This window comes from Mus musculus, chromosome 5 (assembly GCF_000001635.26).
Source record: "Mus musculus strain C57BL/6J chromosome 5, GRCm38.p6 C57BL/6J".
Taxonomy (NCBI): domain Eukaryota; kingdom Metazoa; phylum Chordata; class Mammalia; order Rodentia; family Muridae; genus Mus; species Mus musculus.
The window spans coordinates 73094252-73120966 of NC_000071.6; the positions used below are offsets into that span (position 1 = coordinate 73094252).

Sequence of the window (26715 nt, forward strand, 5' to 3'; positions counted from 1 at the left end):
CAGAGAGTTCTCTACAGGGATCTGCAGCCGATGCATGTAAGATGCTTCACAGAAACAGATGTTAAGTGCTGCTCCAGGGATTCTCACAGACAGGTCTAGCAGTTCAGTTTTAGCAAGACCCCTGCATAAATTCTCAGATGTCACAATCAGTCAGGAGCCACTGGACTAAAGGACAGACTGAAAACCAAGCCACTTTGATGAGATACTTCATATTGAGCTAGCTAGCCTAATATTTTCTTTCCCTTATAAATAACATATAATTGAACAGAAAAAGAAGCGATTTCCTAATTCTTTTATGATACAGTTAAATGTTGTTTTTCTGCCTACGATGCCTTTGTCCACTGGGAAAAGTGTTCCCAGGATCAGCTCAGGCACAGGTCTTCTTGACAATGCAGCCAGAGTCCCAAGGCATTATCCTACGGAATTCTACAAGCTCACATCCATGTGCCGCACCAAACGGATGTAATTACAGTCTATATACTCCTCTGTTCCTAAAGCCCTCCTGTTTCTGAATGCTTCAGTTCTGCAGATGTGAGATTTGAGAAGCAGGACCGTCGACTGGGACCACCAGAGCCTGTTGAGGGAAGTTCACTGGAAAGCATCCACGGTTGACTACAGACAGTGGTCTATGAATGGGTGGGTCCATGCTTCCATGGCAACTGATGCAGCTGCCCCAGAGAGGAGAGACTGCAAGAGCAGAAATCACTCACTGTGGGGTCACTCTCAGGAAACTTGCTAACTCTGTGCAGAGCCTACGTCCTGCTCTCCCTTATGCTACGGTGACCTTCCAACTGCTCTGTGTCCTGGGTTTCTCTATGCCCTATGTTTTATACTGGACAGGGGAGATAGTCTGCATGTGAAAAGAATGTAAAATACACCAGATGGCTGGGCATGGTGGTGCACACTTTTAATCGCAGCACCTGGGAGGCACAAGCAAATGGATGTCTCGTGCTTGAGGCCAGCCTGGTCTATAATCTAAGTTCCAAATAACATTGGGCTACATTGTGAGACCCTGTCTATAAAGCAAAAACAAGTAAACAAATAATAACAACAAAACACACCAATCTTTCATTTCTTAATTTCTACTTCTAGTGTACTATTTAGGGTACAGCAGGATTTGCACTACATAAATATTTAACGGTGAGAAAGGACACAGACGCTTACCTCTGGCCTTCTTTCAAGTGCTTCTTTAATGATGGGATGCAACTCCTCTATTAATTCTCTAGAAGAAACATGGTATACATTTTTGGCACTGAGAGCTAAATAGGTGGAATCTGATGTTTGCAAATACTTATGGAGACAGCAGAAACTGACAGTATTAATGCTAAGCCTACCGTTTGAAACAGTTCTAAGTGTTTCATTTTGATTAAATGAAAGCAGTTGTTTAAATGAATACTTGGAAAGTACAGAACATGGCATCCGCATTGGCAGAAGAAAATAGCATCAGTATTTTTATTCCACTGTCTTGTGAACTGAACATACTTTATGGTATAGAAACATGGTTATGGATAAAATGTTCTTCCTTCTTTGTTTTACCCCAGCACACCACTAATGGACTGGTACCATTCTACTCTACAGCAGGCTAGCCTGAGGTCACTACGGATTACTACAACGATAGTCAAAAATAACTGGTTAACACACACAGTTGTTTACTGAGCCGGTATTTGTCCCAACAGAAGATTATATAGACCCTGGTTTACATTTTAACTTAAATTGAAAATGTGCTCACTGCATAGGACTGAGGAAAAAAAAATTAAAAGCCAGAGTAAACAAAGTCCACCCATGACTTGATCATTTATACAAAAATGCTGATGTCGGAGAACAATACCTTGGAGGAAATAAGGTTTAAATTCTCTCAGTAAGATGAGAAAGAGATGGCTCAAATGTACTGACTTGCCATCTGCATGGCAAAGTGGAGAAGTCAGGGCTGGAAGGAAACTTAGCCTCTATTCCATCCTGCTCCGCCTCGCTTATGGGCACACTTTTTATTCTATCACAGAGAGAACGTAAGAAGAAAGTTACCTAAAGACTCCCGGGTTGGTCCTGCCGAGGCCTAGAACGAGGGACTCTGTGATCTCCATGCTCTCAGAGCGCATCATTGGAACTATGTGCTTAAACAGGGAAGAAGGGGACGGGATGCCAACGATCTGAGGGAAAAAATCAGAATGGCATTAACAATTACATAGCCAGCGAAATAACCTGACATTTCAACAACCTGTGGTCAAAGACAATGAATAGATGACATTTTTTGTGGCAAACAAGAATGCTGAATCAAACTTAGTTTTCAGTGTACGGAACCTAGAAAAGCTAAATGGCTTGCTTGTTGGCTTACTTCAAGTTCATTCACAGAACTTGTGTGTGGGTCTCTGTACTTCTTAGAGGAAGACCCAGCACCACATAACAGTCCATGGACCCAGCCAGAGGTTTCCTGTCTTTAGAGCCACAAACACAGAAAGACAAAATCCGGACACTCAGTTTCCTTCAACCATGCCATGATGCCTCGCTTCCTACCATGAAGTCTATTTAATGGTTCGTCTCCGATAGCCACTGTGTTCTTGTGTCATTTAGGCAAGTTCTGTAAGAGCATCTAAGTACTTAGATCATGTTTTCTGGAACAAGGTATGGACATTCACTCCTGTAATCCCAGGACTGGGGCGGCTAAGACAGGAAGACTGCTGGAAGTCTGAGGCTAGCTCAGGTCGCACAGTTAAGTTCTCAGCCAGCCTGGGTTATAGGTGAAACTTGTCTCATAAAACTAACAAATGAATGAATGAGCAAATCAATGAACTAATAAATGAATGAATGACTCCTGTTGGCAATGGGAAGTGTAATGGCTTGGGAGGCAGAGTAAGAAGAAACATGCCTTATGACTTCCTTTAAAACATTCAGTATGCTATTTCTATGAATGTGATCCCTTTAGCCAAGGGAAAAACCTCTTATTCTTGATTCTAACTAGGAATCTACAAAAATAAAAATAGAATTTCTTGAAGTACTTTCCCCCCCACCCAGTGAAAATGAAAGATGAATTCTTCAAGCTCTTTATGATGTTTTCCATGAGAAGAAACTTAAGACATCCCTCTGGTGGAATCCCTGGGATTCCACAGAGGATGAGAAAGGCCCACCTTGGAATCGATGCTGTAGCCACTGTCAGGGGTGGACGCCAGCGTCTCGGGAGGAGAGCATCTCACGGAGCCTGCGGGTGCTGATGGGGACGGGGAGGTGGCTGCGCTGCAGCAGAGGACCAGGTAGTTTCTCCACAGGCCAATGTACGAGTCGCTGCTCGTGGTGGCATTTACTTTCTTAGCATTGATGGGGCTACTGGAAAAAAAAAAGAAAAGAAGTAGAAATCGCACACGTCTTCCTTAAGTAATAATTTTATTTGAAAATTTCACAACTCAATGCACCTTGTTTATATTTACCCATCATTGCCTCCGTCCGTCTACCACACTGTTGCCCTCCCAACTTTGTCTTCCTCTTTTCCCGTTATTAATAAACCCATCCCCCAGGTCCAGTTACCACTGCTCACATGTGAGCACTGACTGGAGCACCTACCAGTAGTCATGCCCTCAACCGAGTGACTCTCTCTCTTCAGCAACTATCAAGTGCACACACATTTAGAAAGTTTTTATGTACCAATTTAAAAGGACATTGCTATTATAAAGTTTTATTGCAAGTACTCAGTCTCTGTGGAAGGACCAGAGAGAGACATGAATAAAGTATTCGAGGCCTATCATGTGGGACAGAATGGGTAGGACAGAGAGCTCTATGAGTTTATAGCCTTCACGCCTTTTCCATGCTCCATATTATAACACAACTCAGAGAATTTCCAGTGTGTGCCACTTTTCAAAAGCACACATCATGAAAGCTGACTACCCATTGTGAAATGTGCTTTATTCAAAGCACTTACTTTATATCCACCTGGGGGGACAAGAGCTGCAGCCTGGTGTATGCGAACATCCACGCATAGCTCACGGCTGTAGAGCAGTGTTTGGGAAGGTTTTCTTGCTTTAGGAAACTGGAGAGACTTATAATCCATGGGTCTTGGCCTTGGGTCACATGTGCAAATATCCAAATGTGTGAGGGGCTGATCACATCAAACTGGTGGCTGATGGGAGAAGAGTTCCAATCTGCTAATGTCTGCAGATCTACAGAGCTAGGGCAATACAGCAAAGTAGTCTAGAGAGAGAAAGAGAGAGCGCACAAATGATTATCACGCATCTGAGTAACTTTCAAAGGTTGTCTAAAAGAGGTGCTTTATTTGGGAAGTGGACTATTGGTGCTTTCTGGAATAGAAGACATGGAATGTGGCTGAAGCTAGGTTTAAGGAAGGAATGCGTCTCTGACATTTCCACCGGGTTATCCTCAAGAGAGATATGTTGTAGCTTTCACTATTCTCAAAAGGCTGTATGGACCAAGAAGGGTAAGATCCACAGCTTACGTGATTCCCGTGTGAATACCCAACTTTCCTGAGTCCACGGAACTCTTCAGAAATAGAACAAAACCCATTAACTTTTGTCCCAACGAAATGGCGCATTCTATAATGTGAGCTGTCGCCAGAGGTGCGCATCATTAAATATTTGTTCCTTAACATTCAGATTCTTAAAGAAATTAAGATCCATCTTTTTTACATTTCATTCATTAAGCACTCTTTAAGGCATTATTAAGCCACTTATTGCTGAGCAGTGGTGTTGCACCCCTTTAATCCCAGCACTTGGGAGGCGGAGGCAGGTGATTTCTGAGTTCGAGGCCAGCCTGGTCTACAAAGTGAGTTCCAGGACAGCCAGGGCTACACAGAGGAAATTCTGTCTCAAAAAAACCAAACCAAACCAAAAATAAGCCACTTATTATTCTATTTGTTACCATAATACATAGATAGTGACCTAAACCACGATTCTTTTAACTGTGTGCATTTTAAATCATGTATTAGGCTTATAAAACTTTATTATTATCTGCTTTATGTTGTGTAGAACAAATGAGTTATAAGAACCAGGTGTTGGGCAGAAATAAATAACTCTTTCATCCACATAATCCAAAATGGGAGAATTAACCATCCAAGCCGTGACTGTCACCGTTGGTCCCGTTCCAACCTCGGACTCCTGACTCCCCTCCCCTTCCCACCCACACTCCATAAAACTAAAAGAAGTTTGCATGCCTTACGCTGGATATGTCCCTGGATTCTATTCCAAACCGAGGAGATAGAAAGGATAGAAGAAGACGGAGAGGAGAAATAAAGAAATTTATACCATCATTTTTTTTTTTTGTAATGTGTTTGCTGACAAAATGTTTCTCTACGTGTTATCATACTATTTAACTTCAAAAAGCAAATGAAAATATTCACTGAATAAAGCAAAGAAATCCAAGATTTCCCTCCCCAAGCCCCTTGATTTAAAGAGTATTTCTTTGCATGACTTTGCATAACCAGTAAGCATCAGGTCACAGTCGGGTGACATCACATTTAAGGGAAATGTCTTAGGGAAAGACTAAAAATTTACCAAGACCAACTTATTTTTTAATGGCAATAAGAACTAGCCATGGCGTCAGCACATGCACTTTAAAACTCTTCGGATGCTTCAGAAATACTTTATGACTCGTTGCGTTTGTTAAGGAGACACATTTCCGCATACGCACAGACGTGGGTGTGTATTCGCCTGCCTTAAGTCCCAAGATAAGATGGAGAGGAAATTCCCCAGTTACCTGATCGGCCCCCGTGAGGTGGATGAAGCTCTCCAGAATGGATGGGCTCAGTCTGTCCATCACATCTATGGCTAACTCATCATCACCCTGTAAAAAGGAGACCAACCCCACATCTAAACAAATGAGGAATGCGTAAGAAACATAAGCAAAGGGAAGTGAAGCTGAATAGGATGTGAGCACGAGCTCTTTTCTTGTGAAGAGTTGGGGAACAGGGTCTGGTGGAGGGGGGAGGGGCAGGTGGGCAGGCTGGGGTTTGCATCAGGCCCACTCCAGCAGGCAGCCACAAAGTGAAGTATGCCCGCACTTCAAGAGATGACTCCCCGAGATGCCTAGCCCTTACCTTAGGTACCTCCAAAAGTGCAAATAAAGCCCGTATCTCTCGAAGGACGCTGACTGCCAGTCTTCTCGTGGCAGGCCGACTGCTACAGAGGATGACCAGGGCAAAGCCTTCGACCACATGGAACACAGTGGAATATGGGTTCCTTTCCAGAGGAGGGGGGTGAGGGCCTCCATTAGCAATGCCGTGCTTGAAAAATCAATGCAAGTTAAGACAGATAGAGTTTTAAAAATGTGTGGATTTGCAAAGGGAACAGTAACCAGTAAGGCAAATTACAAGCATTATGGTAACAGGCCTGCCTCCACTCAAGTGACTAAACGGCATTTACTTTATTTAAAATGTAATAGTGTGGCCTGGGTGTGATGGTGTGGACTGCCATCTCGGCAACTCAGGAGGCTGAAGCAGGAAGGTCTCAAGTTTCAGACCAGTGTAGGAGACAGAATGAGTTCAAAGCCAGCTTGGGCAGTAACTTTGTGAGTCTCAAAATAAAATGTAAAAGCAGGTTTTGGTGTGCATCTCGGGGGTAGAGCCCTTGTAGGGGGAGTGAGGCTCAAAGCGCAACTGATCCGTTATCAGATCACAAAAGAAATCAGAGTATGCTGAGAATAGTGTTCCAATGGAGCCTGGCCGTGGTGGCCCATGCCTTTAGTCCCAGCACTTGGGAGGTAGAGGCAGGTGAATCTAAAGTTCAAGGCCAACCTGGTCTACAGAATGAGTTCTAGGACAACCAAGGCAACACAAAGAAACCCTGTCTTGAAACAAACAAACAAATAAACAAAAAACCCCCAACCCTTATATGGTAAAGAAGCACAGATCTGTGCGCTCAAGAAACTGGAGCCTTTGCAAAAGCCATCAATCCAAATGACACACTACCAAAGGTTTCAGGTATAAACTTTGAAATGCTGGAAACGCCTTACTGTAAGAATTAATTCTATGATTCCGGCGCTCGATAAAACGTTAACGTGATACCAAACGAAGAAGGCTAAAGGCCGGACCCAAACGCTTGGTATCCAATACATGAATGAGGAGAAAGCCCAGCACAAGGGATTATCATCAAAAGAAGGCCATTCCAACTAATAACAACGAGAGCCAGCGTGTGTCAGTTAACTTCACAATCCGTCACTTACTACCGATCAGTCCCAAGGCAATACAGTGGGAGAGCACTTGGTACCTGGGAGTCCTGGGTCCTGTTGTACATCTGAGCTGCCTGTTTCCATTGATTTATTAATTGTACCAACATCTTTACAGCGTTATCAAGAAGGGTGGGGTGGACATCAGTCACTTCACGAACGATAAAATATACAAAGCCTGAAAGCACATCCTCGCGCCAGTCTGGGAAATCAAGCATCAGAGCCTGCAGGGTGTTGAAGGCCAGCGCCCGCAGTTCTTCATCCATGTGGATTGTGAGCCTGTCCAAGACACAATTCCACACAAGCCCGTGAGTGGGTAGCAGGGTGAAACACAGTGCCTGCCGTCACCTAACACTTAAAAGTAAGAAACCCCAACATCTGTCTCTCCTAAAACTGAAAACTAAGATACTTGATCTGTCCCTTTGCGTGCTCTGGGAGCATATGAAGACAGGCGCCCAGGCTCACTCTGCACTGCTATGAGCCCCTGTCTGTACTGGTCTATAGTTTAAATTCCATGGGTAACGCTCAGGAAAGTAAGTCTTGAATTTAATTGATAGGCTTTTGATTGGGAATACAGATGGTATCAGAAATCCACTGCAAATTCCTTCAGTCCTTAACACACTTTATAGTGCTCTCCAATAATCAATATAAAAATATGTCCAACCACACGGGATCTTAATATCAACTTACACTTATTTAGTTACGGAAGAGGTCATGACTAATGTCAACCATTTCTTAAAGGCATTTAAGGTTGTAGACGGAATATAAATAGCTCATTACAAAGGCAATATCAAGACGGAGTCAAAAGAAGTCATTCCTAAGGGTAGGAATGGGAGTAATATAAGAAAAAAGGGCTATGCCTTGAAAATAAAATGTGTCAACAGCCCACCAGGTCCGCGAAGTTATGATGAGCAAGGGGGATGGTATGTGGCTAAGAAGTGAGGTATCACAGTTTATCTCAGCTCTGGTCTTCACTATAAGCCAGCCTTCAACTGACAGAAACTAAAGAGACATCCGTTGTAGTGCGGCATAGGTTTTAGGAGCAAATAACACTAGTTATTTACACTGCCTTTATTTAAACCCATGACTGTCTAGATAGCTCGCGCCAAATCGGTGTGACTCAGGACATACGTGCCTTGTGCAGGGGAGAGAACAATGGGACCTTGCTAATTAAATTCAAGGGATTATTTTTCCCTTTATAGAGGTTTCTAAATTTACAACACGCCTTGTGTGGTTGTCTGCTATCTGGCTTCCCTTACTTTTGAGTAAGGAAGAGTTAGACACTGTAATTCCAAACCAACATATTCTAGATTCTTTCTGGCCATGGAAGTAAATTAATTTAAGATGGCAGCTGCAGGGAGAGGAGGGAAAGGAGGTAGCAATTAAACTGCCATTCACTGCTCCGAGGCTGGCTCCTTCCAGCCCCAGCATCCCTCGCCTTGAGCCTGTCAGGTGTGGCTTCATTCCTGGGGGAGGTGAGAGGGGTGATGTCAGAAATTTATCTTGCAGGATCATCTTCCGGAAAGATGTAGGTCAAGGGAGGCTGAGGTGGGACCAGTGAGGATGGATTTGACAGTAGCTGCTCACTGCTGTAAGGACGAACACTGTGGGTTAGCACTTCAGGTTCCTAGTAGGATGCCAGTTTTCTAATTCTGCACTGTTTATATTTTATCTATTGTATTTTGGAGACGGAGGTCTCAGTATATAACACAGTCTCCCCTCCAATTCTCAATTCTTCCTGCCTCTGACTCTTGAGCGCTGGGAGCCCACACAAGGTAAAGGTAAAGGACCAACTCCAATCCAAAGACGACCTCTGAACTTTACACTTGTGCCATGGCATGTGTCCCCCACCCATCATACACATGCACATATGGTAAGAAGAAATTAAAGTTTCTTTTTTAATTAAAAAAAAATTAAGCGAGAGCTGAGCCTTTTAGCACAAACATCAAACTGCAGGTACTTAAGAGACTGAGGCAGGAGGATTCCCAGGTTCAGGCCTGCCTGGCATACAGAGGGAAATCAAGGTCGACCTTGAGAGCATAGTGAGACCTTATTTCAAAATGAAGCATACACGTGTGCCTATACATAATGCAGCAGGATCCGCAGCTATGGAGGAGTCCTTGCCTAACATGCACAAACCTTTAGGTTCAACTCAGTGCCACAAACCAGCAATAAAGAGGCTGAGTGGGGAGAGAGAGAAGTTATGGAAAGTAGTTTCAAGCGAGCCCCTCGACTCCTCATAGTCGGGAGACAAATGCCACCGTCTCCGGGGTCCCAGCACCTGAGGGAGGCGCAAGGCTGTCTGGGAAGTGCCAGGTGTTCTCGCCCAGGGCTGGAACGAGCCACAGTGCTGCAGCAATCTGGTCACTATTTACACAAGATGGTGACTGCCCAGCAACCAGCAAACAAACCAGTCACTGTGTTTGGTTTTCCACTAGGGTGTGGCTGGCCAACTGTGGCTCTGGGCAGGCTCCAGGCAGATGCCCAGTCATGTTCAGTCCTGCAATATGGTCTGGCTGCTTCTGTAATGCCACAGTGGGAATGCAGACATGACACACACTGAGGCAGTGGGTCTCAACCTTCTTAATACTATTATTACCCTTTAATACAGCTCCTCATATGGTAGCGACCCCCCAACCACTGCCACTTCACAAAGTGTGATTATGCTAGTTATGAATTGTAATGTAAATACCTGTGTTTTCTGATGGTCTCAGGTCACCCCTGTGAAAGGGTTTTTCGACACCCGGTACCCCCAAAGGTTGAGAACCTCCGGATTATAGCACAATCAGCAAAACCACGAAATATTTACTGTCTGGTCTTCCATGGAGAAGCTGACCCCCTAACTGCATGGTCCCCAGGGGCACCCACACAGCAGAGCCTCAGCAGGCTTAGAATTAGGCTGGGAGACTTCACTTAAGTGTGGTTGCCATGGTATTTATCTACTTTATAGAGCTAATGGAGGAAGAAGAGGAGAAAACGCTTGGAGGCACCGGGCTCTCCTGCAGCAGAAAAAGCTAACTGGGCCGTGGTCACTACTCAGGATGCTGAAACCTCACTGAGCACCACGTAAGGGATGTTTGTCACGTAAACCCAGTGAACTGACAGTGAACTGGGAAATGGGGCTGAGAGGGGGACTTGGGAGGAAGTTAGAAGTTAAAAATTTGAGAGGGGGTTAATAAAAGATGAGAACGAAGAGAGCAAATCAGATGGCTCGAAGCTGTGCCTGCTGTGACCACAGAGAGTCAGGAATAATGCCACTCACCTTGCTAACAGCTCAATGAGGTCCGTTCTGCTCATACCATCGGGAATCAACCTTGGAATTGCAGCAATGCAGGTTCTAAACAAATCGATTTTGGGTTTTCTTTCCCCCCTGAAAAATGTATCACAACAAACAGAAAACAGAATAAGAAGCGTATCATGTGGGGTAGAAAGATCCATTTTACAAAAATGTTACAGAAGGCGGGAGCACAGTTCTAAGGTCCAATAAAAAAAGGGGGCACAAGCTGGAGAGATGGCTCAGTGGTTAAGAGAACTGACTGCTCTTCCAGAGGTCCTGAGTTCAAATCCCAGCAACCACATGAAGGCTCACAACCATCTGTAATGAGATCTGATGCCCTTTTCTGGTGTGTCTGAAGACAGCTACAGTGTACTTACATATAATAAATAAATAGATAGATAGATAGATAGATAGATAGATAGATAGATAGATAGATAAATCTTTAAAAAAAGGAGGGGCACAAGCAAATACACACACAGACCTAGCAGCTAGCTACCATCCATAAACAACGGAAAGGACGGAGACCATTCAGGAAGATGAGGGCTAGTAACTGACCTCACTAATTAGGAAACATGTATAATAACTTTATAATTTTAAATACTTAAAAAGTTCTATCCACTTTTATATTTAAAAAGAACTTAGTTATTCACAAACACCACTAAATACCAGTTACTATCAGGAATAGCTGTGTGATGGTGAATGTGGCTTGCTAACTTCATAGGCCCTAGCATCAATCACACAGGGTGCAAACCTCTGGCCACGCCTTGAGGGGTTCCCTACACTGGATCGAGGTAGGAAGTCCCATTGTGAAGGTAGGAGACATTATTCCAGGGTCTGGTCGATATCAAAGAGAGAAAGCTAGCAGAGCCGAAACATTCATTGCTCTCTGTGTCGTGAGCACGACGTGACTGACTGACTGCCTCAAGGCCCCGCCGCCATGACCTCGCTCCACACAAGGATGGAGCTACGGACTCAAATCAATCTTTCTTCCTCGAGCTGTTGTGGTTCAGGTATTTTGTCACATGGCAATAAGTAAGTAGTAAAAATAGTGTTGATGCTAAAAATATCTGAAATGGTAAGAGTTTTACAGTCAGATGTTCTTATAGATGAGGGTGCATATTGACTGTTCTTGTGATACACACCTGTATCTGTTTAGATTTTATACAATTACAATGCACTGATGCTTTAAGACTTAGTCCCTCCTGAGAGACAGCTGTTTAATACAATTTAATTTTATTACATATGTGTCTACGATGGGGGGCGGGGAGGCGATGCTAAGGCCCAAATCCACGGCCTTACTTATGCTAGGCAGGAGGAGCTCTGCCAAAGAGCTATCTTCTCACCTCCTCTACGATAGTTTTGGGAAGTTATTCACAAGTTTTACAAACCACTTAATGCGTGGCTTTTCGTTTTCGTCTGTACTTGAAGAGACGCTTTTCAGTTTCACCCTCATCATTTTCTAGTTACTCCAATAATAATCCCTGCGCAATCAAGAAACAACATGTTCAAAGAGTTTGGGTCAGTCTTTGTTAGAGATATTGGCACAGTTGTTACTCTGTGTGGCTTTAAGATGCATGGATTAGAGGGACCAAAAGTCAGATAAAAAAAAAAATACAGGTCCCCATTTAGGCCGCAGCTACTGCTTTAACAATAATGGCACAAATGTCAGGGCTGGCTCTCCGGTCCATAAGACATTTACTAAAATGGACAACTGAAGAGAAGCTGGGGCCAACAGAGATAAAAGTGGAGGGAGAAAAAAAGCAAAAAACCAAAAACCATAGCAAATTCTTACAATTTCAGGTTGTCACAGCATCTTCTCTAAATGTGAGCGTAACTGGAGCAGCGTGTCTCAGAGACCTCTGATGATGGCTAGCTCTACAAACTCCCCTTTGTCACAGATACAGATATGATGACCGGGTGTTAGCACCACGCCGTGAGACCACAGTGAGACAAGCTAGATACCTGCGCCCAGATGCAGCATGCAGACATGCCACGGCGACTTTCTAAGGAATAAATTAGGCCCACTACATGCCCCTCTTTGCCATTTAAAGTTCATTGTTAGACTACAGTTAGAGATCCCAGGAAGGGAAATTCAAATGGAATTGTGAAAGGAGAGCAAGCTGATCAGGGGACAGTTACTGTATCCATGAGGCTCCCATAGGACCATGGGAGGAACTGGATGTAAATGTTGTTGACTTTAATGCAAGAGTGGTTGTGATGAGCAGGAGAAAATGCCTCAGAGGAAGTCACACACACAGAAACCTTCACATTTGAAAACTCTCAGAACACTATATTACAGCGGTAAGCAAGAGCCATAAAGTACATAAGCCCAGAGAAGAAAATATCCCACGGGATATTCTAAGACCTGCAATGCAGATTTCTAAATCTACATTTACATCTAAAACCCCCTTATAGATAATACTGATTCTCGACAGCAAACAACAGGCATGGCTATCATAAACATAACACGTCACAGAAAGGGAGTATCTAACAATAGAGAGAAAAGATGCTGGGTGAAAAACAGCAAGCATGGCGGGGAGGGGAGGGGGGACTGGAGGGGGGAGGGGAAAGGGGGAGGGGATGGGATGGGATGGGGCTGTCTCTAAAAGACTTGCCCATGCTCTACTCCCTAGGCACTCTCTGGTTTCTACAATGGCTCTCAGATTTACAGGACTCTTGGCTTTCTTTTCTTTTCTTTTTCTTTCTTTCTTTTTTTTTTTTTTTAAGCAGGACTCTAAGTAGGGTCATTTATTAAACTTGATGAAGTCAACCGTACAATACATATCTGTGTTAAGTGGAAATTATTCATGTGACAAATGAAAGTCAGGTTCATTATGAGACTTACATTATCCACACTAGTGGAGCATTGCATAAAATAACAAAAAATTTGAGCATGGGGGAGGAATCTCTGTATTGAAAACTATAGCAGGCCATCAATGGGAGGAGAGGCCTTTGGTCTTGTGAAGATCATATGCCCCAGTACAGGGGAAAGCCAGGGCCTGGAAGCGGGAATGGGTGGGTTGAGGAGCAGGGCAGGGGACGGAGGTGGGGGGTGGGGTGGGGGGCGGTTATAGGTGAACTTTTGGGATAGCATTTGAAATGTAAATGAAGAAAATATCTAATAATAATAAATTAAAAAAGGAAAGAAAGAAAGAAAAAAGAAAACTATAGCAAATGGCCACATGTAAGAAGTCCTTGTGTGTACCCTTCTGTGAAAATGGAAACAGCCGTGGAGGCAGAGGCACGCCATGGAGGCATGTATTTACTACGTACGTAATCATGTCTTCAGGCTCTTTGTTGGACATCTGCACACTGGTCATACACATTGGTCTCCCAACCTCTTTGTCCAAATGTCGGAGAATGCTGTCTAATGCTTTTCTTACTTGAGGATAGTAAACGGACATTCCTAAGAGAGGAAGCACACCGTCACAATAATGCCAGCAACTGCATGAAGGACGGCTTTCTGTAGTAACAACCTATCAGCCTCTCAAGGAAGAAACCTTGCTGCTATTACGTTAGAAGATGCTCCAACTGTAACACGCTTTGGGCTACTGCGTACAAATTGCACAGAAACATTAAAGGCCAGAACATACACAACAGTAACCTATGAGGAAACACATTTAACAGGAAGACTCTTGACAGGAATACTAGAAACATCAAAATGTGATCACTAGATCACTGTAGCACTGGGGCACCCACACTTGGCAATGGATACACTTTAGACTTCACGACGGATTTGCACAGAACAAATGAAATGTATTCCTTCCAGTGACCACTAACCTATGACTTTGGCCTCTTCGTCTGTCAAGGTTTTATTGAGAAAAATCTTCTTCACACGAAGAGTGTTTCCTGAGGGAAGAATGACTCCTGTGGTGGGCATGGGAGGGTCTCCATCCTTCTGCTGCAGGCTGTCCGCGATGACGAGGAAGACTCGCAGGCCAATGTTCATCCTCTTCAGAGAAAACAGACCCAAGAGGAAGAGATCAGGGCCAAGCACTGCCTAGGCTAAGGGGGTTGGGAGAAAGGAGGACGGAAGGGATCTGATCTGTCTGCCTGACACTGTGAACCAGCCCAGGTAGCAGAATTTCCAATTCCCAGATGGGGCTCATTGTCCTGAGTCAACGATCTCCCCTTGTCTCGAAGGCTCATTTGATACCTCTCTGTGATTCCTCAACTGCCCTGACTCTTTCAGTCCCCCTCCCCTCCCCTAAGACCACTTTTCTCCTTTACAGGGAAAAACTGTATCAACTCAAGCTTTCAACGAATCACACCAGACTACTGACAGTCAGACATGCTGTTTGTCCCCTTTGGTCTTCTCACGGTGCAGGGGTGATGGCCTCCTAGACTTGTTGGAATTTCCATGAATGTGGTGGTCTAAGAATGGCTCCCAGAGGCTCTTACTAGGGAGTGGCACTATTTGAAAAGATTAGAAGGATTAGGAGGTGTGGCCTTGGGGTGGGCTTTGAGGTTTCACAAGCCCATGACAAACCCAGAGTGTCTCTGTCTCTGTCTCTCCCTCCTTCCCTCTGTCTCTCTGTCTAGAGATCAGGATTTAGCTTGCTCCATGCTCCTTGTCATGAAGATAATGGATTATATTTCTGAAACGGTAAGCAAGCCCCCAGTTAAAGGCTTTCCCTTGTAATAGTTGCCTTGGTAATGGTGTCTTCACAGGAATAGAACTAAGATGATGGGCTCTTGCAATTTCTGGAGCACCCACCCCTTCTCTTTCTTTTATCCTTGGCATTTCTCTTCCAACTGAACACATATCCATGTCCCCTAGCTCTCTCAACTATCCTAATGGAATAAGGTTCCCCCAAGTTTATTCTCCCTCACCAGGGGTCACACTGTATCTTCTTCGCTTTCCATAGCTCAGGCAGCATCAAGTACTCTATTTTTCCAAATACTGCCTATTCTTGCTACTTCCATGTTCCTCCTGGTTGGGCCACCTCTACCCATATTCCAGGCTCCTCCTGTCATTTGTATTCTCTCCACAGAAACTACACGGATTATTGTGGCATCAATCACTGTCCATTCCAGTCTGCCAAAAAAACCTGAATCTGGCCACTCTGAATGCACTCCTTACGACCTGCCCACCATCTCAAAATGCCACGAGTTAGACACGCACACTCTTCCTCCCAGACCTGACTGCTTCTCCATGTCTCTTTGCTCAGTAAATGTCCTGCTTTCCTGTCTGCATCCTACTGCCTCAGCCACATGTCCCCATCACAGATGTACAGAAACCCTGAAGGAGCGAGAAAGTTATCGTGGGCTAGACTTAACTGTCATTTCCTCAGTTTACCACTTACCATAAGCATCTGAGTAAATGAGTTAATGGATTCCTTTATCCAGCTTTCATTAAATGGGTTTTCAAACTTGCTGACCAAACCCCCCCAAACAGATTGATTGAAGGGCCACATAAAACCCCAGAAGGACCAACACGTCTACTTCCAGTTTGAAAGCTTCATTATTGCTGCAATGTAACTTTTTTATTTTTACCTCTGGATTAATGGTGAAAGTTTTTGTAGACTTTCCAACACTGAGAAGATCAAATATTATTTCTTTCATTGCAAAATCCAAACGTTCCTAAGGAAAGAAATTAATTAGTTAATAAATCACTGTACCTTCCTAGAATATAAAGTAAGCTAGCTGAGAAATACCATATATTAGAAACAATATAGATTTTGCCCTTAGGAAGTTTATAAACATAAATGAACACAAGAAAAATATATATGAGTTAATTAGACATATGTTTAAAACATGTCATCTAGTATCAATGATGAGTTCCCAAGGACAAGGGTACATTTTAAATATTCATCTACCACAAATGCTAAGAACGGGACCCCAGCGAAGGGATCTCAATAGAATAAAAAGCTAAGGGAGACGGCATCGGTGCCTGAGGTACAGGGCTAGCGGATTACCACAGTGAAGTGACTCGCCAGAGGGCACAGGGACAATTCTAGAAAAACCTAGCAGCACTGCTTTCCTAACACAGTGCGACCTAACAGCATTGCTTTCCGAAACAGGACCAAAACTCAACTCGCTTCGTTAATCTTTTTCGTCATTACACTTGGTAATTACCATTTCTTCTAGGCTCCAATCAGAGATGTTCACCCACTTTAGTTAAATGTCGCCCCCCTTTTTTTCCATTGTAAAAGGATAATTTGACCATGGATCAACTAAACTGTCTAGCTTCGGTTCAAAAGGAATATAAAGAATCTCCTGGGACCAGCGTGTCCCTGAGCGGAGGAGGGAATGTCCACTTATTTCACAGGACTGATGCTCCACAGGGAAATGTGACTGAGACCTGGCAGTGGCTCACACAGAATCCACCTAACACCCTCGTAGTAAACTTTCCGTTCTGCAGAGGCTAGGCAGAGGATGGAAGCCTTAACAAGTAGTGGACTCGGGAGAACCGGGGTGGAGAGGAGGAGGTCGCCACCTCTGACATGGGGTGGGGGGTGGGGAGCCACAGCAGAAGCAGTAGGGCCCTCAAGCATCCTCATGGAGGAGGGCTCTTATTCCACAGCTCGTCAGTTCCCACGGAGGCAGCTTCCCCTCTCTATCCCTTAAAAGATCTCTTTGATTCAGCCACAGTAGATTCTAGCATCTGAACTCTCGAATCCAGACTGTAAGCTGTGGAGAAGGCTCGGTGCTTGCTGCGCAAGCATGAGTTAAGAGCCGCAGGACCTTATAGAAAGGGAGGGCTCCACAGGCTCACTGGCCAGCCACTGTAGCCAATCAGATGGCTTTGGGGTCAAGAGGCCCTCCCTGCCTCAAAACCTCAGGCAGAAAGAGCCAGTGAGAGGGGTTCGGAGGTGAAGGTGCTGTGCTGATCAGTTTTTGAGTCAACTTGACATGTGTTGGAGTCATTTTAGAAGAGGGAACCTTGGTTGAGAGCCCCCCTCAGATTAGTCTGTAGGCAAGCCTGTGGTGCATTCTCTTGATTGATGACAGATGTGCAAGCACCCAACTCCCTGTGAGCGGTACCACCCAGCACCACCTCTGGCCTGGTATTCCCGGGTGCTATAAGAAAGCAGGTCTTCTGCTATAAGAAGCCAGTCTTCTGCAGCAGTTTCTGTCTCCAGGTTGATACCCTGAGCTCCTGCGCCCTAACTTTCTTTGCTAACAGATGGGGAACTGAACATTGTAGATTAAAATAAGCCCTTTCTTCCCAACAGTGATTTTGGTCAGTGGCATTTTAGCATAGCAATTGAAACTTACTAAGAAAAGTGCTTGTTCCCACAACAATGCACACATGTACACACACACGCACACACCATAAAGTTTCAAATACAAAAGTTGAGAGCAATATTATAGGATACCTGATGTTGATCTCTGGTTTTCATGCACACACAAGTATACACAGCACACACATAAGATTACCAAAGATTTTTATTAGAGCTATGACATAGTTCCTCAACTCACCCTCAGTTAAATGTGCGCCCACCTATGAGGTTCCTTCCATCTTTTGTCACACACATAACACACATCACACACACACACACACACAAACACGGTCATTAGCATCCTATATTATTAAAAACATTCTAAGCATACCTTTTCACTCTTCAATAGTATTAATCTTTTGACAGCACACCTCTGAAAACCCCCATTATGATAAATGGCTGTTGCTGGCAGCCGGGGCGAGGGGGCCAGGGAGGAGGCGCACCCACCTGAGCAATGAACTGGATGATCTTCACAAATATATTGAGAGGGGTGTCACGGGGGACCACACTGCGGGAGCCCTTTGGGAAAAGAGCAGACACTATGCTCATCAGGCGACTGCGGACAGAAGAGACACTTAATGACCATGAGATCAGAAGGACAAGGTCACCCTCCTGCTCCTTATGTCATGGGAGTGCAGCTCCCTCTCCACAAAGCGTTGGTAATTGCCACCCGGATGACTGTCACAGGCTTTTCCTTATTTCTTTTGGAACTGAGGCTAGCGCTCGGGGCCCTGCACGTGCTAAGCACACACTTCATCCCGGAGCCAGATCCTACCGGCCAAGGTTTCATTTCAGATGTAAGGTAAGACCCAGCACTTTGAGCCAGCACTCACCTTTGCGTTACAGTATTGCTCTCACACTTTATCCTAATTACATAAACCCACAACAGCCTATACAAAGACTCCAGTGCAACTCGAGACATTTTAGGGTCTTTATTCTGTGCAGAAACAAAAGAGAACAAGAATAAATATATTAAAAACACTGGTAAACATTTGAGATCAAACACATTCTCTCATGACAACTAACTCGCCCCCCACCCCATCCCTGTTCTGTTCAGTCTAAGAAGTTTAAATAAGTCGGCCTGCATTTAGTATTCCCAAGTATAGACAGCTCAGAGGTGGCCATCGATAAAGCAGCCGAGCTTTAGGCTCTAAAATAAGAGAGAATATTAGGATCCTACCAACATTTCAGAGAATTTCAGAATGATACACACAGCATCGAACTACCTGATAAGTGGTTTATACCACAATACTGACACAATCAATGGGCCACTCCCCTTTAATTCATTTGCAGCCCGTAGGCAGATCAAGTTTGAAATACCAAATCGTGTTGGTCACATGACTCTGTGAAATACTACTAGACACCAGTGAGCACATTTCTGTGAGAGAAGAGAGACCTTGGGAGCCCAAGTATGAAATCAGAAACCCAGGACCAAACCCAAGCCCTGGATGTCCTTTCATCACTTCCTGTGTTCTGTGATGGCCTGTCTTTGTCAGGAGGGAAGAGGGTACCTACCTCACAGGTCAAAAGGTCACAGTCTACAAGACATTGGGTGTCCACTCAGCATTAAGTGGACTAGTCCTAACTTTTATGTAGAAGCAGGACATTACTTAAATTACTTTATGATTTACAGTGAGAAAACCCTTTGATTTCAGCCTGTTGTATTGGTGAATGCTCTCGTCACTCTAGCTGTTGTAGAGACTGCAGTCATGCAATGAGATAGTGTAAACTTTGAAAATTATATCTGCTGTTTGACTGCTAAAAAAAAATCTGTATTTTAAAATATTCATTCGAGAAGATTTCCATCTTGTTAAGCAATTCCATATAGCAACTAACAAAAAATTCTTTAAGACAGGGTCTCACTACATAGCCCTGCCTGCCTGTCTTCAAACTAGCAACGTAGACCAGGCTGGCTACAAACTAGCAATGTAGACCAGGTTGGCCTCAAACTCACAGAGATCTCCTTGCCTCTGTCTCCCAAGCATGGGGATTAAAGGTGTAGGAAGCCATGTCTAGCAAGAATTCTTAAAAATGCTGTGTTTACTTTAGCAGTTCTATGTTGTTTTAAGGTTTAGAATAGCAGACATCTACTACAAATAGTTTAAAGCAAAAGGATGGAGGATGTTTGAGAAACACTAGACGTCACACAAGGTTGTGCACATAACAACTGGGCAGAATTGAGACTGGAAAATCCAAACACCCTCAATAGCTCTCAATCGCAATTCCTTGTTCCATGGCAGGATCCAAGTTGACCCCAAATGTCAACCTCACCCCCACCCCTACCCCCCAGGGTGGTCTTCTGTTTGCTACTAAAGCAATGAAAGTTACAAGTGAAACAGAAAGACAGGGAGGGAGGGAGAGAGGAAGGGAGGGAGGGAGGGAGGGAGGGAGGGAGGGAGAGAGAGAGAGAGAGAGAGAGAGAGAGAGAGAGAGCATGTGTGTGTGTGCGCGTGTGCGTGTGTGTATTCACGAGCACAGAGGACATTTCCAGCCCTGAGAGCCCTCTGGAGGGCGTCGTGGTGATCAACTCAGCCACACACACTTGCGGGAGCCCTCAGAAAGCAGAGCACTACCTAAATCACAACAGCTTGTCCATGGTGGAGGGAGGAGAGAGGAGGAGGGCAGGGGGAGGGGAGATAGAAAGGCATCGACTAACTCACCCTGCTGTGTGAAGTTAGAACAATAGAAATAGCCTACATTGATCTAGGCCTTAAACAAAGATGTGTATGTAATTCTCTAGGTAAAATTCGTACAAATCAGAGTCATCCGATTGTTACATAGAAATCTAAGGACTTTAGTATTCTACAAAGTCCCGACACGACAGTTAGGTATGACCCCCTACAGCAACCATTTTGTTATGAACATTCTCTTTTTTCTAATGTGAACTTAAAAAAATAAAATAAAACTGCTTTGTAGAAAACCCAAACCAATAGGGACAAAGGTTCAAAAACTCCCCCATCAAAACCATGTTGGAAGCCCAAGCTATCAGCTCCTTAATTTCACTGGAACATTTTTTAACACCTTCCTTTAGAATATAGTTGGATAGCGTAACTTAAACAAAGGAGTAAAATTGTAAACACTGTGAACAGTCAGCCTCTGTCACCCACATCATGTAAGTCCATCTTCTTGGGGCTGCAGTAACAGCCAACCTCCTGAAGGGGGCACCCTCTCTGGGCTAACTCTTCCACATACAGTAAAAGCAGGTTGAGGTAAATACTTCAGACATGCAATGCAACAATGGGTAAAAGGGGGAAAAACAAAAACAAAACAAAACAAAAAAAAATGTCGCGCTTAAAGAAAAGAAAGCAATACTTTCCTTGGTGACGCCAACACAACTCACCTGCAGGGTTTCTATTTGTTTTCTGATACTGTTGTTAGATGGTATCTGAATAAAGCAACGTGAGACAGCAAACATAAACATGAGATGCGGCACATGCGTGTTAGATGAAAATAAGCACAAAACACGGCAGCTCCTCACCAAGGCCTCTATTTAGAAGAAATCTGACATTTCCGAGGCAGTGGCCAGAAATGCTAAGGAAACAAAACAAAACAAAACAACAAAACAAAACAAAACAAAACAAAAACCAATCCCAAAGTTTGGGGATCCTGCAGCCTGTGACACTCGAGCTAGGAGAGAACTAACATGTCTCATTACCTCATTTTCCTCCCAATATTACATTCAAATGAGGGAAACTATGGATAGATGATGGCGGGCCAGTCCCCAGGTTATTTTTCCATGGTCCCAGCTCCATTCCTCTGACTCTTAGCAATTCTTCAGAAACTTTAAAATTGGTATTCGTAAACCAATTGAACCGAAGTGGATTAATGATAAAAAGAGTGGAAATTTACCATATTTCCGTTAAGAGTACAAAGATTTAAAAATTAACTGTTCAGTGCTCTCACACTCGAGCAGATAGCAACGAAGCCTATTTTATTATGACAGCCAAGTTAAAGATGTGGCATACTGGCTTTATAAGTGTTCTTAGAGTGTGTCTGTGTGTGAGACGACTGTGTGTGTGTGTGTGTGTGTGTGTATGTCTGTGTGTAGGCTTGAGGCTGACTCCTGGAGTCTTCCCCCACTACTTTCCACATTACCCAGCTGACAAGCAGTCTCTCTCAGTTGGACTGAAGCTGCTGTTCTAGTCTAGGTGGCCAGTCTGTCCTGCGGATCAATCCCGGCTCCACCTTCCAAGTGCTGGATGATAGGGAGGCTGCAATGCCCACACAGCACCTATATGGGTCCTAGAAATCCTAATTCTGGCCGCCACTACCCTGAGCTGTCTCCTCGGCCTGGTAGGGTCATTTTTTTTTAAGCTGTATATATAATAGTTGTAAGTGCCTAGAAAATTCACTATACTTATTCATATAACTCTAGAGCATAAAAATCTTAATATCCAGGAACTATAGCCAAGTTTTTCTTAAAACAATGGAGCATTGCTTTCTGAACATTCTAGGAGAGTATGGCCGACCGGAAGGCACGGCCGTCATAAAACGGGGTGACTGTCGATGCAGACCTATGTCTATCACTACTGGCTACCTACACGCAGACCATTTATCCTCTTTCTGCCTCAGCTACAGGGAAAATGTCAATGTTGAGCCCATCCAGCATCCAGTAGACATTGGAAAACTGAATCCCAGGAAGAAGTGGTGGCAATTAAGTGAAAACGCTTTTAGGTGGATTTATTAAAAAAAAAAAAAATCAATAGATTCACTTGAATCAAGTAATTGATTAGAAATGGCCTTTCATTAAATTTTCCAACAAGTAGGAGAAATAAAAATACAACCTGCTATTATATATAACTAGCACAACATTTCTTAGAATGTTTAAATCTCTTTTCATAAGTAAGCAGGACAGCCACATGATCGGAAGCTTAACAAGCAGGAGCCAAGTTGCACAATTTCTGCTGAATAGAGCCTTAATGTAAGTTCAGGGTTAATGGCCAAGACAACAGAAATCCAAATACCCGTGCTATGCTGGGTGGGCCTTATCTCCTTTAGCCTGGCAAGATTGATGCAGCCATTCACTCAAATGGACAATATGCCAGAAATACTTAACAGGAGGTAAGGGCTCAAAGAAAACAGCACTTTAAATGGAAGCCTCAAGACAAATAAATAAACAAATAAACAAACAAACAAATAAACAAATAAATAAATAAATAAATAAATGAAATGGGGGGAGGGGTTAAGGTACCGGGAAAGCATTGTAAGTATGTTAGGTGGAAATGAAGATATAAAGAAACTCCAACAAAGCAACAGAGAGGTATGAACTGTCATGCCCAGAAACATTAAATGCACATCTTAAAAAACATTCCAGAAAAAAGAAAATGGACTCAGGGAAGGCACACTCCCTTTAGCGCCTGTATCGGAGTGACTCCATCAAAATGAGGACAGAAACAGTTACCATGTAAATGCCTGGTGGTGTTTCTTTCCTGGTTGTGAGACAAGAAATGTTTAACCAACTTAACCTAGTCTTGGAGGTTTTCATAACCAAAGAGGGTATCTCAAGTCTTATCTAAGAAGGGACAATATAAATGAATATAAGTATAAAAGTAAAATCAGACAAAAGCGCTTTTGGAAGACTTACAGCTTCCATATACCTTACTAGGAAGTCAAAGCAGGTTTGAAGATAATATTTTAAATCATGAAGATATTAAAGATTATATCCAGAGGACTATTCCTGAAGGATAAACGAGTCAGTCCTGTTGTTCACAATACTCTGAGTCACACAGCCTGAGACCATCATTTAACCTGGCTGTGCCTTGGCTTTCCTACAGTCAAAACATCAGGCTTTCAGTCTCCAAGGTAACTCAGACAAAGAACAGGAAGGGAATTGTCAATCGATCACACTTCTCTGGCTTGTAATCCAGAATCCGATGGACTCCGCGAACCCTGTATTCGTGGGACATGCAGAAGAGGCACTGGGAACCAAGTCCCACCCTAAGTGTTAGCTGCTGATTGTGTTCGTTCATAGCCAAAGAGGAAATGAGGCCCAGGAGAGCAGAGCAGCCTGGGGAGAAAACAGTTTCTCATGCCTGTGTTGGTGACACTCAGAAAGGACAAGTGTGGTCGTGCCAGAGGGTGGGAGTAACAAGTACCCCTCCGGTGACACGACAGCTTAAGGTGCTCACAAGCTGGGGATCTGGTGCCCAGGGTTCAGATCCGGCTGTGCACACTCACTGTGGAGCATCTAGTGACAATTTACTATCAAAGCTTTTGATATTACTCAGGCTTGAGCCAACATTACGGAACTTTCTTAGAACAACAAACAAAATACCTACATGAAGGGTTTTATGAGACTAAGTAATAGTTTATTCATAGTTCTTGATAATTGTAAAAGTAAATATCACCATATCTAAGATGATATGATGGCTCTTGAAATACATATTTCTGCATTTAATACAAACTAAAATGTTCAAGTAAAGGTTTATTATTTCCAACACATGATTCCTTACAGAGACTATCACAAATGCACCAAGAGTAATCAAAGCTGTGCTATTTACCGTTCTGTGGACACAGAGAAATGAACACATCACAGTATCCACGGGTCAGAGATGTAACAGTGTCTTACCTTTAAATGTGACAAACAGTTTTGTAGGAAAATATGCCAGTTATTTAAAAAAAACTGTTTCTGACTGACACATAAAAGACAGGTAATTAGTGGGTACAAAGCCTGCCAGAGAGAGAAAAAAAGAGAATTAACACTCTTTACGGCAAGGTGCGGGACTCCTGGATGGTGGCTTCGTTTGTGCTACTAAAGAAAAAAAAAATTCAAGACATTTTAATACAGTTTCCCCATTTTCAATCTGAAACGCCATTTCATAGGCTAACAAGGAATGAGGGAAGACCGCATTCCCCGAGACCAATCCCTCAAGCCAACCTCCCCCAATGGGACAGGTTCTTCCTCCTCCCTGCACTTTCTCATCCAGTCCCCACTACAGTGCTTCTGAACAGAGCAGAGCAAGGTCAGCATGGCATTAGAATCCCAGCTGACTGCGGCCAAGCACGTGACTGCAGAGGCTTATTTTCCAAACGCGTAAAGTGACCAGCGATGACCACAAATGTCCGACGGAGGCGTGTGCCAAAGAATGTGGAGCATTTAGGGCCATGTCTGCCACAAGTAAGATTCATGATTATTTTCGCTTCAGTGTAGATGGTCAATAGTTGGCCAGTTCTCCACACTTCGCCTAACTGCAGGAAAATGGTGTGAAGCACATGGGTTTACTGGGGGGGAAGAAAGTGCCATCGGCCTCAGAACGGAAATGACGAGACGGCACAGGGAACGGTTCTTAAAACATGATACTTTTGAATACAATTGTATGGTATACAATAAAAAAAAGTTATGGTTTAACAGAAAACTATATTCAACATATAACATAATATAAAATTTAAGACACCTGTCAAGACAGGGAAACAAAATATTTAAAAAACAAAACAAAACCAAAAAAAAAAAAAAAAACAAAACCCCAAAAACAAAACAACAACAAAAAGACAGGGAAACACTGGGCAGGAAGTCTAAAGGACCCATTAAACAAAGAGGCAGTAAAATAAGACTGGCCAGCTACAAGACAGTGCTCCAGTTACAACTCAGCAGGCAGGAGCCTCATACTTACTCAATAAACTCTGTCTCCCTCCCTTCCCCACTCTCTTCCATCTCACCTTCTCTCTCCCTCCCTCCTCTGCCTCTCTGTCTCCCTTCCTCCCCTTCCCTCCCCCCCCTCCATCTCTAACAGTTTGCCCCACCCCCGATAATAAAAAGTAGAAAATCTAAAATGTGCAAAGTCTGCCCTGTCCTGGGTATTTTACAAGTTCACATTTTACACTTCTCCAATCTCTACCGGGGCCATAAATCAATGACTAAAACACCCAACGGAGCACACAAAGGTTTGAAACACTTCTCCGTACCAGCGAATGCTTCTTTCTGGAACTAAGTTCAAATGTAGTCTGATACAGCATCTCCACAAAATTTTTCAAACAGGGGACATTGACTTCATTTTTAACAGCCTAGGGAAAGAGTTAAAGACAAACAGAGATGAAAAACAAACAAACAAACAAATAAAAACAGTCAGTGCCCATAAACCCTAAGAGCCTTATGAGATCTGTCTGCCAAGTCTGAAGTAAGTTAATGATTCACTGAGATTTACATACAAGTCTTAGGTACCAAATGTTATAAAGTAAACCTGGTCCCTGGCCTGCTGGAACCAGCAGAGGATGCAATCGAGCAGATGGGAGGTGAGAATGCAGGGTAGGTGCACAAGGACAAGCCCGGCTGTGCTCCGCAGAGAGGCCTTTGGAGGGACACTGTGAGGAAGTGAGCACTAAGCTGAACCCAGCTTGTTTATTGAAAAACCTCCTGCTTAACCCTTCCAGCCTCAGCCCCTACAGCTCTGCCCCTGGGAGATGGGACACGCCGCAGCATCTTCCCGGCTGCCTCTACAACATCTCAGGGTACCCAAACTGGATGTCGGAGATGCTCTTTCCCCAGACGGAGCATGTCTTTCTCCCTTAGTGTTTGTTGGCTCAATTGTCACTCTCTCTCTCTCTCTCTCTCTCAAGATGGAACTTACATAATCATACTCTATTTAAGAGTTCAGCTCCCCTACCCTCAGCCAATCCTTCCTTCTGTGTGCCCACGCAAGTTCTTCATGGTACCTGCCGCGACATGACACCCTGCATATGCTGCATTCAAGTTTATTCTCTGCTTGCATGCCAGAAGTAAGCCCGAGAGTCATATAGAATACTTCCCAGCTTGCTGGGGTCTATTTCCTATGCACAGATGAGTCCCTGATACACACAAGACAGTATACAACGAAGGACTAAAGACAGACCAGCCAGGCAAAGAGGAGGAGGAGGTCATTCAAGACATAAGATGTCCCAGGATAGTGGCAGCCCTTTCACAAGGGGACCAGGGCTGTGGGTTGAAGCATGGCCCTACAAAACTCCTCTGTAGACTTTCTACCCAACATACTCAAGAGTGAACGGACCTGGGGAAGTCACTGCAGATAACAGATGACAGTGGCAACTGATTTTTTAAAAAATAAAGATAGCCTTTCC

At 43.9% G+C, this 26715-nt stretch overlaps 1 protein-coding gene across 20 annotated transcripts in view; it reads right to left on the minus strand.

Moving 5' to 3' along the window:
* Fryl (FRY like transcription coactivator) overlaps positions 1 to 26715 on the minus strand; it is a 236509-nt gene that overhangs the window by 74061 nt on the left and 135733 nt on the right. For 13 of the 20 annotated variants that reach the window (XR_001784749.2, XM_006504148.4, XM_006504149.4 and 10 more), the window contains 16 exons: positions 25567 to 25665; positions 24233 to 24334; positions 21005 to 21049; positions 18498 to 18601; positions 18112 to 18220; positions 15935 to 16021; positions 14219 to 14390; positions 13712 to 13844; positions 10424 to 10531; positions 7203 to 7440; positions 6035 to 6220; positions 5695 to 5781; positions 3908 to 4176; positions 3123 to 3318; positions 2023 to 2147; positions 1165 to 1222 (listed from right to left, as the gene is read on the minus strand). Coding sequence is in view for 19 of the 20 variants with exons in the window: in XM_006504148.4 (XP_006504211.1) it covers positions 1165 to 1222; positions 2023 to 2147; positions 3123 to 3318; positions 3908 to 4176; positions 5695 to 5781; positions 6035 to 6220; positions 7203 to 7440; positions 10424 to 10531; positions 13712 to 13844; positions 14219 to 14390; positions 15935 to 16021; positions 18112 to 18220; positions 18498 to 18601; positions 21005 to 21049; positions 24233 to 24334; positions 25567 to 25665 (2118 nt within the window). In the remaining variant the exon portion in view is untranslated. The remainder of the gene's footprint in view (positions 1 to 1164; positions 1223 to 2022; positions 2148 to 3122; positions 3319 to 3907; positions 4177 to 5694; positions 5782 to 6034; positions 6221 to 7202; positions 7441 to 10423; positions 10532 to 13711; positions 13845 to 14218; positions 14391 to 15934; positions 16022 to 18111; positions 18221 to 18497; positions 18602 to 21004; positions 21050 to 24232; positions 24335 to 25566; positions 25666 to 26715) is intronic. The other 7 variants (XM_006504150.4, XM_030254825.1, NM_028194.2 and 4 more) reach the window with 1 other exon arrangement.